This window comes from Hesperophylax consimilis, chromosome 1 (assembly GCF_061612785.1).
Source record: "Hesperophylax consimilis isolate HC1 chromosome 1, BYU_Hcon_1.0, whole genome shotgun sequence".
Classification (NCBI taxonomy): Eukaryota; Metazoa; Arthropoda; class Insecta; order Trichoptera; family Limnephilidae; genus Hesperophylax; species Hesperophylax consimilis.
In genome coordinates this window covers 42,461,015-42,475,152 of record NC_142836.1, presented here as the reverse complement: position 1 = coordinate 42,475,152, position 14,138 = coordinate 42,461,015, and the positions used below count along the sequence as shown (strand labels likewise).

At 37.0% G+C, this 14,138-nt stretch overlaps 1 protein-coding gene across 2 annotated transcripts in view; it reads right to left on the bottom strand.

Annotated features, from left to right (window-relative positions):
• Nucleotides 1-13,701, bottom strand: part of LOC149426951 (LMBR1 domain-containing protein 2 homolog) — a 30,913-nt gene extending 17,212 nt beyond the window's left edge. For both annotated transcript variants that reach the window (XM_089634307.1, XM_089634315.1), the window contains exons 1-5: nt 13,384-13,701; nt 11,466-11,659; nt 10,307-10,685; nt 5,005-5,356; nt 756-937 (exon numbers count right to left, since the gene is read on the bottom strand). In XM_089634307.1, the coding sequence (XP_089490433.1) occupies nt 756-937; nt 5,005-5,356; nt 10,307-10,685; nt 11,466-11,659; nt 13,384-13,557 (1,281 nt within the window). In that variant the 5' untranslated portion in view covers nt 13,558-13,701. The remainder of the gene's footprint in view (nt 1-755; nt 938-5,004; nt 5,357-10,306; nt 10,686-11,465; nt 11,660-13,383) is intronic.
• Nucleotides 13,702-14,138: the final 437 nt, after the last annotated feature.

Genomic DNA, 14,138 nt, shown 5'->3' with positions numbered 1-14,138 from the left:
ATATACTGCAGATCTAGAAGACCGTTTCAAAAAGAATTAGCATGAATAACTGTCTACAAAGTTTAAAAATAATCGTAAAAAAATACCAGTATTTGCCTACTACATTAGCGACATGAAATAATACGTCCATTGACCAATACATTTTTTGCTGGGGAATATGTGGCATTAAAGTAATTTAAAAAACAAAATAACAGTTTACTTGAAATTGGTGCACCAAATAATTGTTGAAATGCAGGAACAAGTAAATAAAATGCTTAATAATTTACTTGACAACAATACAACAAATATTATGATGCGTGTAAACGTGAATATGTATATGTATCTGCATAAGTGCCTATGTTGGAAGCCCACTGATGCAGAGTAGATATGTTACTCGAATGCATTCGGTAATGTTCTCTTTCGAGTACAACAAAGCTATCGCGGCGCACAAGAATACCAAATGTTGGCCCATAGATATCTACTAGCACCGTTCGGAACAGAATTTATATTGTTTGCAATATACCATAGGTTTTTAGCTTCCTTTTGCGTTCTGGAATTCGCGCTAGGCCGGGCTTCCCATTGGTGGATTTTTTACTATGGAGTTGTGGCAGGATGTCAGGATTAGTATTATAATCCATATAAGTTATTTTTTTGGGGTTCACTGTACATCCGCACATTAGAGAAAACCGCCACGGACCACTAGCAAATCCATGGTGGATTTCTTGGCAAACTAGAGGTTAATGGATGGGTCCACATAATGGAATAGTAATTATTACCTCAATAGTCATATAGTCATAATCCGCCTTGGCCACATTGACGATGACGGCGTAGATGGACAGCACGGGAGACCTGTTGAAGAAGGTGACCTCGGACCAGACCACGCTGACGGACAGCAGGATGGCTACCATGGACATCAGCTTCAGGATATAGCGCTTCACTATGCACTCCCAGTACCACTCTGAAAAGGTAAAATCAAAGGATATAACTTTTTAATCTTCGAGCAGCCAATCGCCAATCCTGAAGTTGCATTTATGTACTTTCAGTTCTAGAAGCGCCCTATTTCTTGAAATTATTTCAGACTTGGGTTTAATGCAGTAATTGTTTTCCACTTTACCCCACCAGTTAATAATTTGCAATGAATTTGCAAAAAATGTCTCTAATTGTAGAAACACTTAAACAAAAAAATACAAATAAAATGGTAAAATATGGCCAAAATATATGCAATTATGAAATATCCTCCGTTCCCTATTTATAGCTTATCGTCACTCACATTCACGATTAAAGTATGTATATATGTATTTATGACTGCAATATGGTATGTATGTGTTTGTATCGAACACAATGCTACCCAAAATCCACGAAGCAGCTTTCTGACTATAGAAGGATGAGAAAGCTAGTATGTATGTAGTATGTAAGCTAGTTTGATGGGAGCACTCTCCCCAATAAAGACTCCATTGAAATGCTTGGAGTTACTATATCAGACCGGCTCAAGTATCGGGAATCCATAGAAGCCCGAGTAAATCAGGCCTCCAAGAAGTTGGGCGTCTTGTACAGGGCTAGGAGATTCTTCAACAGTGACCAGCTGCTGACCCTGTACAAGTCTCAAGTCCGCCCAACTATTGAATTTGGGAGCCACCTTTGGGCTGGTGCCCCAAAATACTTAATAAACCTGCTTGAATCTGTGCAAAGGAGAGCGATCCGTCTGATTGACAATCCGTTGTTAACAGACCGATTGCCTTCTCTAATGCATAGACGCAATGTAGGCATGCTGTGTCTGTTCTACAGGTATTTCAATGGAGCCTGCTCCAAGGAGCTAGCAGCATTGATTCCTGATGCACCGGTGCACATGCGCGAAACTCGACGGACACGAGCTGAACACCTGTTCACGGTTGACGTTGGCTTCATGAGAACGGGCCGTTTTTACAACTCATTTTTGTGTAAGTCGGCTCGTATGTGGAACGAGCTACCGGCATCTGTTTTTCCTCCCTCCTATAATCCGAGCCTCTTCAAGGCCCGCATTAACAAATCCCTTCCTACAGCCCCTACCTTATTCCGCCTCACAACGCCGCCCAACCGGGTGGTGACATAGTTCCCCTGTCTGTACACTGCATAGGCAGGGACGCTCTTGTGAGGTGTCACATAAAAAATAAAAAAATTAAAAAAATGTATTTACATTGTATCCCCTCCCCGACCGGGGAGTACTGAGTTCAGTGCGCACTGCGGACACAGTACTTATATCGCATCCCCTCTCTTTTGCCCAGGCGGAGCCAGGCCAAACACTGACCGGCGACAGTCAGCAAATCACCGCAAAGCACGAAATAGCTAGTAAAACATTTCTCAGTTCACATATAATTGCGCAAATTAATGTTAGATTGAGTTGGGCAATTTTTTGTTAAAAATTTCTAATTTTTTCGCAATCAGCCTCGAAATATCTACATTTGTAAATTATTGTAATGTGTTTATATATTCAATAAAAAAAATAAAAAATTGTGTAAATCTCGCCGCAGTAATGCAAAATAAAAATTTACAGGTTGAAAGGGTGGAATCGCATCTATGATGTAAAGTAAGATTGAAATATATAAACATTAATATTATTATTTAATCAGGAAGGGTATTTCTACCCGTTCGGTCGATTGATGCTTAACGTCGGGAAGGGTATTTCTACCTTCTGCGCCCGCCTCATTTCAATGGCAGAAAAGAAGAAATTATCCAATGTTTTTATATGAATATTATATACCAATCTCTTTGTAAAGGTCCCAACTATATGTACATAATTATCAAATTGCAATGAAAGACTTTTTTTAGTATTTATCTTGGAGTCTTTTGTGTACATCGATATTTCAACTAAAATGACCTATGTTATTGAACACCTGGCACTTGATAGGTACTGTGTTTGAAGATCAACGAAATAAGTAATTTAGATAACATATTCTGTTATTGTAATAATTAAATTCCTAGAATGAGGGTTTTTATGACCCTGAAACCTGAAACAAATATCTCTATTTCTGTTCCGCACCCACTCAACTCCTAGGTGCAAGCGAGCGGAGAGTGTCGGGCGCATTTAACAAAAGCAGTTAGGCGGACCATAATAAATATTTACAAAGGCATGCCAGTTTTTAAAAAGCAAATTGTCCTACGGTTGTGTTCCGAGGATATAATATTTATATTTGCTTTTTCAAACCTTTGAAAATGGATTCTGAAAATTACGAAAGTGATGATGAAATCGTCGCAGATAATTTATCTGCCTGTTCTAGTAATTATTTGCGTGAATTCGATAGCGAAAGTGAAGAAATTCCTTGTAGGAGAAGAATGTCAGTGATGCCATTACAAATCAGTGATTCTGAAGAAAGTGATATGGAGGAAGAACAATGAAATATTAGATGAACAATTTTTAGATGTGAACTATAACTGATTATATAAAGGTGGTTAGAAACTTAAACCTAATAGTGTATGGTGAAAAACAATAAACGAACGTGAGCAATACGAGAAGCATTCTACGGTAAGTGATTATTTTAAATTTCATTTGAAAAAATAACCAATATTATTACCACGCGAGGGGCAATTGCACACATGGTATTTGAATGGGTAATAATGTGTCACTCTGACGATACTAGAGATGTGGCAATTATTTTGTTTTTGTCATGATTTGGGCTTGGTGAAAATATAATATGTAATTTTATAAAATTGAAACCTAGTTTATACTTAAAAAATTGAACCCTAATGACCCAACAATGACTTTGTTTTCGATTTATTAAGTTGCATTAGAAATAATACTTGGTTTTCGGCTAGAAATTTTATAGCTTGGGTAAATTTTATTCTGAGTTAGTATGTAGAAAATTTTATTAAAATATTTCCATTATTTTCCAAGATATAGCGATTTAAAACAAATTAAAGAAATTCGCGCGGGACCTTTATTTTCGCCCGTTTTCAGCGGTCTGCCGGCGAAAAAAATAACCCGATCAAAGTGTGTTAAGTAGTTATAAGAATTTCCTAACAAAAATGTCGGGCTGAGAACCCACTGATTCATACTGTACAATTTATTATAAAACATTAAAAATGTTAGGGAAAAGCAGTTTTCATGAGATGAAGCAGCGCAAAGAGTACTACTGAATAAATAATTTTAATATTGACTATTAAAATCAAGTGAAAACACACAAGGCTGCACAAAAATGCACCTCGTTAACATGGGGCGGTTCTGACACACGCACACCAATCTGTGCACGGTCCCGCTATTCCCTTTATATACTGCGCGAAAAGCGATCTCAAGTATCTCTCTTCCGACATCTACTCTAACCACTTCACTCTGGTCTGCTTCTCCCGCTGGAACCACTACAACCGCCTTTGACTTCTGACCTTGCGCTTCCTTGGACTACTGACTGCTCTCTCCCTGGATATACAACATCACAGCAACCGGATCAGGCCCTGAACATATAGCAGCTCACCGACTAGAAAACCCAGCCCCCTGTTTACAGTCGATGTAAAGGACTCCGGTCTGATACATTGTTAGTTAATTTTTGCCCAACGTCACTGCTAATGTTTAAGGATCAATTGCAAAAGATAATTATTACACCTGTGGCCTTAACAAGTTCACTGCCAACTCCACCATTTGTCAAATTGCAAATGTTTTGAGAAACTCCGCACCTGCCAATTAGCGTTGTGCCTCGAAATAAAATTGCTCCGTGTTCATGCGGCAATTGTCGAGATGTGTTGTTGTAATGCCAGTCTTGTGCTTGAATGTTTGACTTATTTATAATTAAAACAGAAGAAAGAAAAAAATATTATTAGATTGATATAATAAAAAAAATCATTGGAGTTTTCCAAGCTTCATTGTCTAAGGCTGGCAGTGAATCTGTTAACAAAGATTAAGGCATTTGTGCCTTCCTTCCTCAAAGATTGGTTGCTTTATCGGACATTTCAAGGAATAGCACCATTACAGGAATTGCTACAAATTATTACATATTTAGTCATAAAATTAAGTATAAGAATTTCATAATATTGGTTTCAATTTTAGCATTTGCGTTGTACCTATAGCGGGTGTGTAGAGCAAGCGCGCCACTGCGGACCGTGTGCGCGAGAATGATGGCTTGAAGCGATGCTCCCGCGAGCGCTGGTTGGCGGCCACGTCCTCCAGGTGCAGCACCTCTTCCAGCAGCAGCCCCCACTGCGTCTGCGTTCTCTGGAGTGTCTGCAAGGACTTGATGACCTGCTTGTGCAGCCGCACCAGCGCCTTTAGCGAGGGGGGCGCTGCGGGGGCCGTGGGCAGTGCGCGCCGCTCCATGCGCCCCCGCAGCTCCGTCGGCACGCGCTGCAGGATGCTGTCCACGGGTCGGCGCAGGGGGCTGCCTGGGCCCAGTGACAAATGAATACTCTGCAGAGACTGAGGAAAACAATTTATAAATATTTAACTACACGAATATAACATAATCTTCACCCTGTAGGCCGTAACTTAAAACAACTCTACAGAACTTACTCATAAGTGTCACAAGGTTTCATTAGGTGGTTTGCGTTTTTTTCAAAGTCAAGAGGTGCAGCGCATTCCTCAACTATGATATTCCGTATGTTACTATTGTATTAAAAAAAAAAAATAACAAAATTTAGATAACTTAGAAGCACTGAAAATCAGAAAATCCATAAATAGTAACTGTAGTTCATTGAATAATCAAATTTATCATTTAGTCCTATTCTCGGGTGAAATGCAGATTACGCCAAACTCTGGGAATTGAATAAAAATGCACTTTCTAGATGAGAAAAGTGTGTAGAAACTCATTAAAAAAAGAATTAAGGCGCGGAAGAATAAATTGAGGGAGATACAGCCGATCAAAGTTTAATAAAATTGCACTTCGCGATCTGAGGGTAAAATTCGGTTTATGGGAGTATAACCGAAATTGAACTTGATTTAGACTAATTTAGGGCTGGGGAATCCGAATCTGAAAGAATTAGGTGGGGGTCGGCACTATTAACTGAGTTATAGGGTTTTGAAACTTCGTACGCGATACATAGAAACCATGTTTTATTTATCAATTATGACTTAAGAAAATCAAATTAACAACTATTTACTTTTGAAATTTCAGTAGTGCCAACCAGAAAAAGAAAAGTGTTGCCATATAATAATAATATTTTTTTACAAAATAGGTTAGGTTTTTAGTTTGGGTTAGAGTAGGCAGAAGAACATGGGAAAAAGGTATTAGAATTAAATCACAAACCAGTCTATACAAACCTAGCGTAGCCCACAAACTACTTGAAAACTGGGATATAACTCTAAAGGGGACGCGAGCAGGCGTTATTAAAGGGGCAATTTTGTGTAACAGGAAATAACATGGAAAAAAGGTATTAGTATTAAATCACAAACCGTCTATACAAACCTAGCGTAGCCCACAAACTACTTGAAAACTGGGATAAAACTCTAAAGGGGACGCGAGTGGGCGTTATTAAAGGGTCATTTTTTTGTTATAGAAAATCACAGTTAGGTTAGGTTATATATATATACATAAATTAAGTATTTACAAGATTTTAAATAATAAACTACATACCAATCTGGCAAATGATATTTAATTTTCAGAATTTTCCATGCATTGATATTATTATATGGCAACACTTTTTATTTTTTGGATGGCACTACTGAAATTTCAAAAGTATTAAAAGTTTTTAATTTGATTTTCGTGACAAAATATGGCGGCGGACTGTCCGAATATGGTGATAATATCAGATCGCGAAGTGCAATTTTATTAAACTTTGATCGGCTGTATCTCCCTCAATTTATTCTTCCGCGCCTTAATTCTTTTTTTAATGAGTTTCTACACACTTTTCTCATCTAGAAAGTGCATTTTTATTCAATTCCCAGAGTTTGGCGTAATCTGCATTCCTCCCCTATTCTTTTCACCCTAATATAATAGAACTTCCTCCTTCTTCTGGCGCTTGTAAAATTAGATTGTTAATGTTAATTTTAGTTATAAGTTTCTACAAATGTAAATATATATTTTATTATGATAGTAGTTATAGGCCTTAGTCGTAAGTCTCTAGATCAGTGGTTCTTAACCTTTTTGGCTGGCGACCCAAGGTACGAATATATTTGAAGTACGCGACCCTAATCTAATTTTTTATTTTTTTTCCATTGACAGGTTATGTAATTTTATACTATAAAATTTATACGATGTATTGGTAAAATTAGAAATAAACAAATTTATTTAAATGTTCTGTATTAAAATCAGACCAGCATTAAAACAGTTAAAAAATTTACAGCAAAATAATCAGTGACTACCCTGGTGTTGTATTTTTGAACAAAGATCATGTATACGTGGAGTTATGTTTATAGAAAGTGCACACAGCATGTCATGCTGAGGATCCAACCTATTCCTGTACTTATTCTTCATAACAGCAAGGCATGAAAATCCTGCTTCACATAAATAAGTAGTTGGGAAAGGTAGCAGGGCTTTTTCAGCTTCATTGCTCAGAACAGGCTTCCCAGATAATTGTGCCCAAAATTTTGTGAGACTCGTTCTGGCAAATCTCTCTTTTAAAAGTGCATCACCTTGCATTTCGAGCAATTCTTCTTGTAATCCAGCTGAATCGTTTTCAACGCCCATTACATCTACTTCAAATGGATTTCTTACCCAACTGTATTTCACGATATGGACATTTTGTGGAATATATCTTTCCATTTCATTTTCAAGTCTTCTCAAATGTTCTAAAAAAATAGGCATGGTCTCCACGAAAATACGGTTGCCATTAAGATTAAGATCTTCCAAAAACAAGTTTAATGTTGGAAACGCTGCCAATTGACATTGAGCAATTTTATTTTGCCAAAGTTTTGTTTTGTTTTTAAAAACAGTAATTTTTTCATAAATGTCTACTACAGTGCGATTTTGACCTTGCATTTCTGTGTTCAACTGATTCAAGTGGTGGAAAATATCACCCAAATATGCCAATTTAGCCATCCATTTGTTGTCACTGAAGCGATCAGCACATTCGTGTCTTTTATCTGTCAAAAATATTTCTATTTCTGTTTTAAGAGAAAGAACTCTAGCTAGAATCTTTCCGCGGGATAGCCAGCGAATATCCGAATGGTATAATAAATTCTGGTGTTCTGAACCCATTTCTTCGCACATCAGTCGAAATATCCGAGAGTTCATAGCGCGTGCCTTTATGAAATTTATAATTTGTATTACGTCCTGTAACACCTGATGTAGATCTGGCTGCATATCACGTGTAGCCAAGTTTTCTCGATGTAAAAAGCAGTGTATTAAAACAACCTCTGGATTTCGTTCCTTGACTTTGGCACAAAACCCGATGCGACTCCCTATCATTGCCGGTGCTCCATCTGTACAGACTGCGAGACAATTGTCCCACAGTAATTGGTGTTCCACAAAGAACTTGTCTATTAAAAGAAATATATCAGCCCCAGTTGTAGTTTCAGAGAGCTTTTCACAAAGCAGGAACTCTTCATTGAAATTTTGTGGAGTTCTGTATCTTACGTACACCAACAGCTGTGGGAAATCTTCAATATCAACTGATTCGTCGATTTGAATTGAAAATTTGATGGCTTTTTTGAGATCCGTTATTAATTGTTCTAAAATATCTGATGACATTAAATCTATTCTCTTTTTCACAGTATCGTTTGAAATTGGCACCATTTCCAGCTTCTTCGCAATTTCATCTCCACAGACAGTTCTTGCCATGGCTATTGCAGCTGGTTTAATCAACTGCTCAGCAATACTATGGGGTTTTTTACATTGAGCTACTTTTAAAGCTACTTCGAAAGAAGCGTAGGTAGTTTTTTCTAACGAAACTGTTGCTGAACTTGATGGTGCATCAAGTCTCATGCGCTTTGTTTGTGTTTCTTTTTCTTTCCAAAAAGCAAGCGGTTTATTTGCGTACGTTGGATGGACTTTTTCGAGATGTCTCTTCAATTTGTTTATTTTTAGCGATTCATTTGAAAGAAGTTGCGTACAAACCACGCATTGTGGACGTGGCACACCAGAGCGATCTTTTATTTCAATAAATCCTAAGGCTAAAAATTCTTGCTTGTATGTTAACATCCGTTTCGCCATGACTGTCCACAATTCGAAAGACTTACTGAAACAAAACGACAAATTATAGAAATATACTATTCTATTCGTTCATCGGCGAATTGTAGGCTAACAATGTCATTTATTGGAAAAAAATATTTTACCTTCTTTCGATAACAGTAATCGCGAGTTGCACTTTTAATCTTCCACAATTGATTATCACAATTTTGTAGCACTTTGTAGTTGTCAACAAAGAGTGTATTGTAGTCAAGTATAAACGTTATTCACGTAAAACAGTATGAGAACGAGCGTGCAATCGTAAACAAACTCGCTAGCAAACTGACCGAGATGAGACGAGACCGACCGACCAGCGCGGTGCGGCGGGCGGCGCGGGTGGTGACCGAGCCGAACCGAGCGATGCCGACTGCGTGAGCCGAGCGGTGGCGATGGCGCGCACTCCTCGCTTTGCGCCCCGCGCCCTTCCGCCCATTAAAACAGAACTAACATGTCGCGATTGTGAACAATAGATGTCCTTGTTCTGAGAGTAGTAATAATTGTGACTATACTAGTTTAGTGACATCGATCGGGATATCAATACGCGATTTCCGCGACCCAACCCAAAACCTCTCGCGACCCAAATTTGGGTCGCGACCCGAGGTTAAGAATCGCTGCTCTAGATATAAGTCTCAGACGTAAGTCACTAGTTTTAAGTCAGTAGTTCTAGTGTTAAATATTTAAGGAATATATTTGTACAGCGCCCTTGAGGTGATTTCTCACGAAAACGGCGCTATATAAATTAGCCAAATATTATTATTATTATTAGACATATGTATTTCCTTGAGACCGCCCTGTTCTTCCCTGATATCCCTAAATTACCCCTTTCCCTTTGCTCACCTCCCACTCCAACACATAAAAATATGTATCCATATATATATAAGTGTTGTGTATCTTACAAGTTTAATATTCTCCTGATGGAAGGAAGGGTACTTCTGAAACCGGTTGAGTGTAATTAAAATAAAGTGGTCAAAAACAAATTTATGTGTTTATATTGTATGATATTCCCAATCAATTTTCTCCTGAAATATTATTGGTTGGTTGATCCCTTTTTTGTTGCGATAGGATATCAGTGTTTTTATGGACATCTAATTTTACTTCTCAATAACTTTTAATTATCGTATCAGATATCTAAACTTGACCTACAAATGCTTCAGTCGAAACATCATTCCTTTTTTGATACTTATGTAAAACATTCAAAATGAGGGTTGCAAACTTAATTACACAAAAACAATTGATCAAATCAAGACATTCCAAAATCAACTCACCTCGAGAATATCGTCTACCGATTCTTCGGCTTCACACTTGTCAGAACTGAGCTTAGCCGCTTTGAAGTAACTATGCGTCAGGGTGTATGGCAGGAGTGACCTGTACCACAGGGCCCTAGGAACCTCCACCAGCGCATGCCCTAACAGCAGGATCAACAGGAACAGCCCCCAGGTGTTACTGGCGGAGGAGGCTATTGCCTTTAGCTTGGCTCCGTCTAGCTGGACTCCTGGCTTTAGAGCGATGTAAATCAGCAATATGCCGCAGATGAATAGGTAGGAGCCATAGTAGATGGCATTGTCAATGAGGGCGGATTTCAGTTTGCCTTTGATTGTGAAGTCGCCCGCCTTACTGTAGGACTGCATCATCGGCATGATCAACCTGGAAATAAGAGTAATCTTTATTATCTATCGTTTTCAGAGCGTTGGAGCAGGGCGCAAAACAGTGGAGAAATTTGTAAATAAGAAACAGTCTGGTTTGGTGGTAAAGCAATTGCCTGGTCAGAGAAAAGATTGAAATTATCAAACTGAAATTTTAAAATAAAATTAACAATATAACCTAAAATAATTTAGCTAATTATTAGCATCCCTTTATAACACATTACATTTCTTATACTATTATTAGTTTTAAATTATATTAACTTTATATTATTGCATTCATTTTTGTTCTATTTCACTTCACTTTTTGTAAAACTAATAACAGTTTTTTTTTGTACCCCTTTAGTTATAAGTTATTTATAATTTTATTTTCCCTTTAGACATGAGTAGTTACACTCTCGTAATGATAAATATATTTTTTTATTTATAATCTGAAACACTGTATTATTATGTTACTGTATAAATTTACCTTATAAATATTTTTAAAAAATTCATACCATTGGGGAGAATGAATACACTTCAAAACACCTGTCTTCAAGATAGAAAATTTTCATTTAAACTTCAGTGACTTCAAGATGCAACAAATATTTTGTTTAACTCAAGGCTGTGGTCTCTAACCGATCGATCTTATTAATGTTATGTTTTTGTTATTATTGTTTGTGAAATGTTATTGGATTCGCTGCATTTCAAAATAAGTAAAAAAAATCTCAATTGCGGCAATAACCTTTTTTTCTAATGCTTATTACCTGATGATTATTAATACAATTTATTTTAATGTACTGACCAAGTAAGACATTGCGATGTCCAATAAACCACGCGCCACAAGTTGGGGAAAACACTGCTGTCCACCAGACTGCCCGGGGGCTGGCAGGGGGAGGGGCCAGTGGAGCTGCCGTTGCCCCCCGCTGCCAGGGGCAGGCTGGACGTGGCGCCTCCACTTGTCACATTGTGCTCCTGGAGGCACTGGCGATACACAGTCTGAAACAGAATAAGAAACTATAAACATAAGGGGAAAAAATAAGGAGTCACATGTATTATAATAATATGTATCTAAGTAACCAAGTATTGTTTCATAGTGCTTTCACAAAAACAAATTATTGAATTCTGTAAGTCGAAACATTAAATTTAGGCTGTAAAAGTACATAATTTTTTCATTCAATTGCAGGGGATCCAAGCACAATGCGATACCTTTCATAAATAGGAAAGATTGAAATAATCAGTAAGTTATTTAAGGGAAGTCATTATTTGATAGTCTCCAAAGGGCCATCAGTAAAGCATATTATTTATTTTTGGAATAACTTAATGAGTAAAACCTCAAATTGTAATATTTAATTATTGAAGACAATATTAGCGATTCTTAAACGAAAATCTGAAGCAGATAAAGATACGGTTACATCTAGGACATGAACCCAGGACCCTCGCCTTGCCGGGGCGCCTAGGAATATGACCGAAGGAGATAGAGTGCCATTAACTCAGTTGGTAGAGCGGCGACCCAGTAAGTTTAGGGTCCTGGGTTCTCAAGTCTTAGATGCGAACGTATCTTTTACTATTTCAGATTTTCGTTTAAGAATTGCTAATATTGTCTTCAATAACCATATTATTTATTTATTTCTTCATGTTCTCCGTAAAACGGTTACACACAAATATATTACGGACAATAATACAAATTTGAGGTAAATGTAAGTGGAAAACGGTCGGTTTCATGTTAACTCAACACAATGACAATTCAACACACTTTTAAAAAGTAATTAAAAGCGATGAAAAAAAACTAACCTATAAACCTAATATAATTAACCTTGTTTTTGTTTCATCACTTTTCATGACTTTATTTCACTTTTAAAGGAGTGTTGAATTAGCATTGTGTTGAGTTGTCTGTTTACCACAAACTCACGGGGACAGTTTTACTATTTTGTGACATGCGTCAAAAGTAAATATAAAGATAAATATTTACCTAACCGCCGCACTTTTAATAGGGGCAGATTATGGAAATGACACTTCTTTTCAACTTAATTATTACAAGAAACAACTAAATACGTTTGAAGAGATGGTAAAACGCGCATTCAAGTTCCATCATTAACCAATCAAAATTCAAAATTATCTCATAAAACGATCCCTTTGCCGCTATTTAGAATTTTTTTAGTAAGCAGTGACATTTGCGAAAGTTTTTATAGAAGCGTTCTGATAGGCAAAAGTCCTCACTTTGAAAGAAAGCAGAATATCCAGGAGTTCAAATCTCGGCTGGGACAATAACCTTTTACCTTGTGACATTTTCTAATACATATGCAAAATCTGATAAAATATGATTATATTGATTCAATAAATAAATAAGTATTAAAATAAAATAACAATATGTACCCAGGCATACTGCACGCAATGAAGATTAATTGCAAAATTACGGTACAATGAAGTTTTTACCCTATTTCCAAACCCTAATACCTGGAGAAAATTATGGAACAATGAAGTTTATACCCTATTTACAGACCCTGATACCTGGAGAAAATTATGGTACAATGAAGTTTTTACCCTATTTCCAGAACACGATACGTGGAGAAAATCATCCATAACTGGAGATAATACATTCTTTCATGTGTCTCGAATGACAATATTTGAAACTGGGAAAGAAGAACTTCAAAACTTAAATTAAAATTCATAGTTATTGTGATATTGGCAAACTGTGCAAAATATCAAACAAAAAAACTTACAGAGCTGACATCCAAGGGAAGAATGAACATGATGAGAAAAGAGAAGTACCAGGCTGTCAATACGGCCAGGGTGACTATAATATGGTTCCGGTAGCAGTCTCCATAGCGATACAGCAAGCAAGCTGCCAGGATAAACGCCGAGATGATCTCAGTGATAAATAAGGTGTAAGCCATCTTTAGCAATTGGTTAACTGTCCACTATGAATTATTTCTCTTTGTCTTCAGACTTTTTCTTGAAGTCCATCCAAGCTTTGTTAGCTTCTTCTTGTAATTTGTCGAGTTTCTTGAGATTCAGTGATTTGAGGGGCATCAAGTGCGGTTGACAAAGAGCCAGGTGCGTTGAAGGCTCATAATACAGTTCACCTGATGTTGGAAGTATATTATTGCCCTTCGACTTATCCCTATCACTCAGCATATTTATAAACTTATGATAAACATTTTAGTAAATACAAGAAATCACTGATACATATAGAAATTCAAATCTATCGAATAATGAAAGTATAATAATTAATAGTACAACGTCAAATATGTGAGTAAAAGTATTTTCATTCGGTCAAACGTCATTCGTAGTCGTCAAAGATAATATTGATCATTTCCATAGATAGCCTTTGTCGTAGACACGTAGACAGAAAGTTTGACAGATTTGTAAAAAAAATAAAAAAAACTCACGGTGCTTGTCTATTGAGTGTTTTTGTGATTTTGAACAGTTTACTGCTAATAATGATGCTTGGAAATTTATTAACTACTAGTAATAA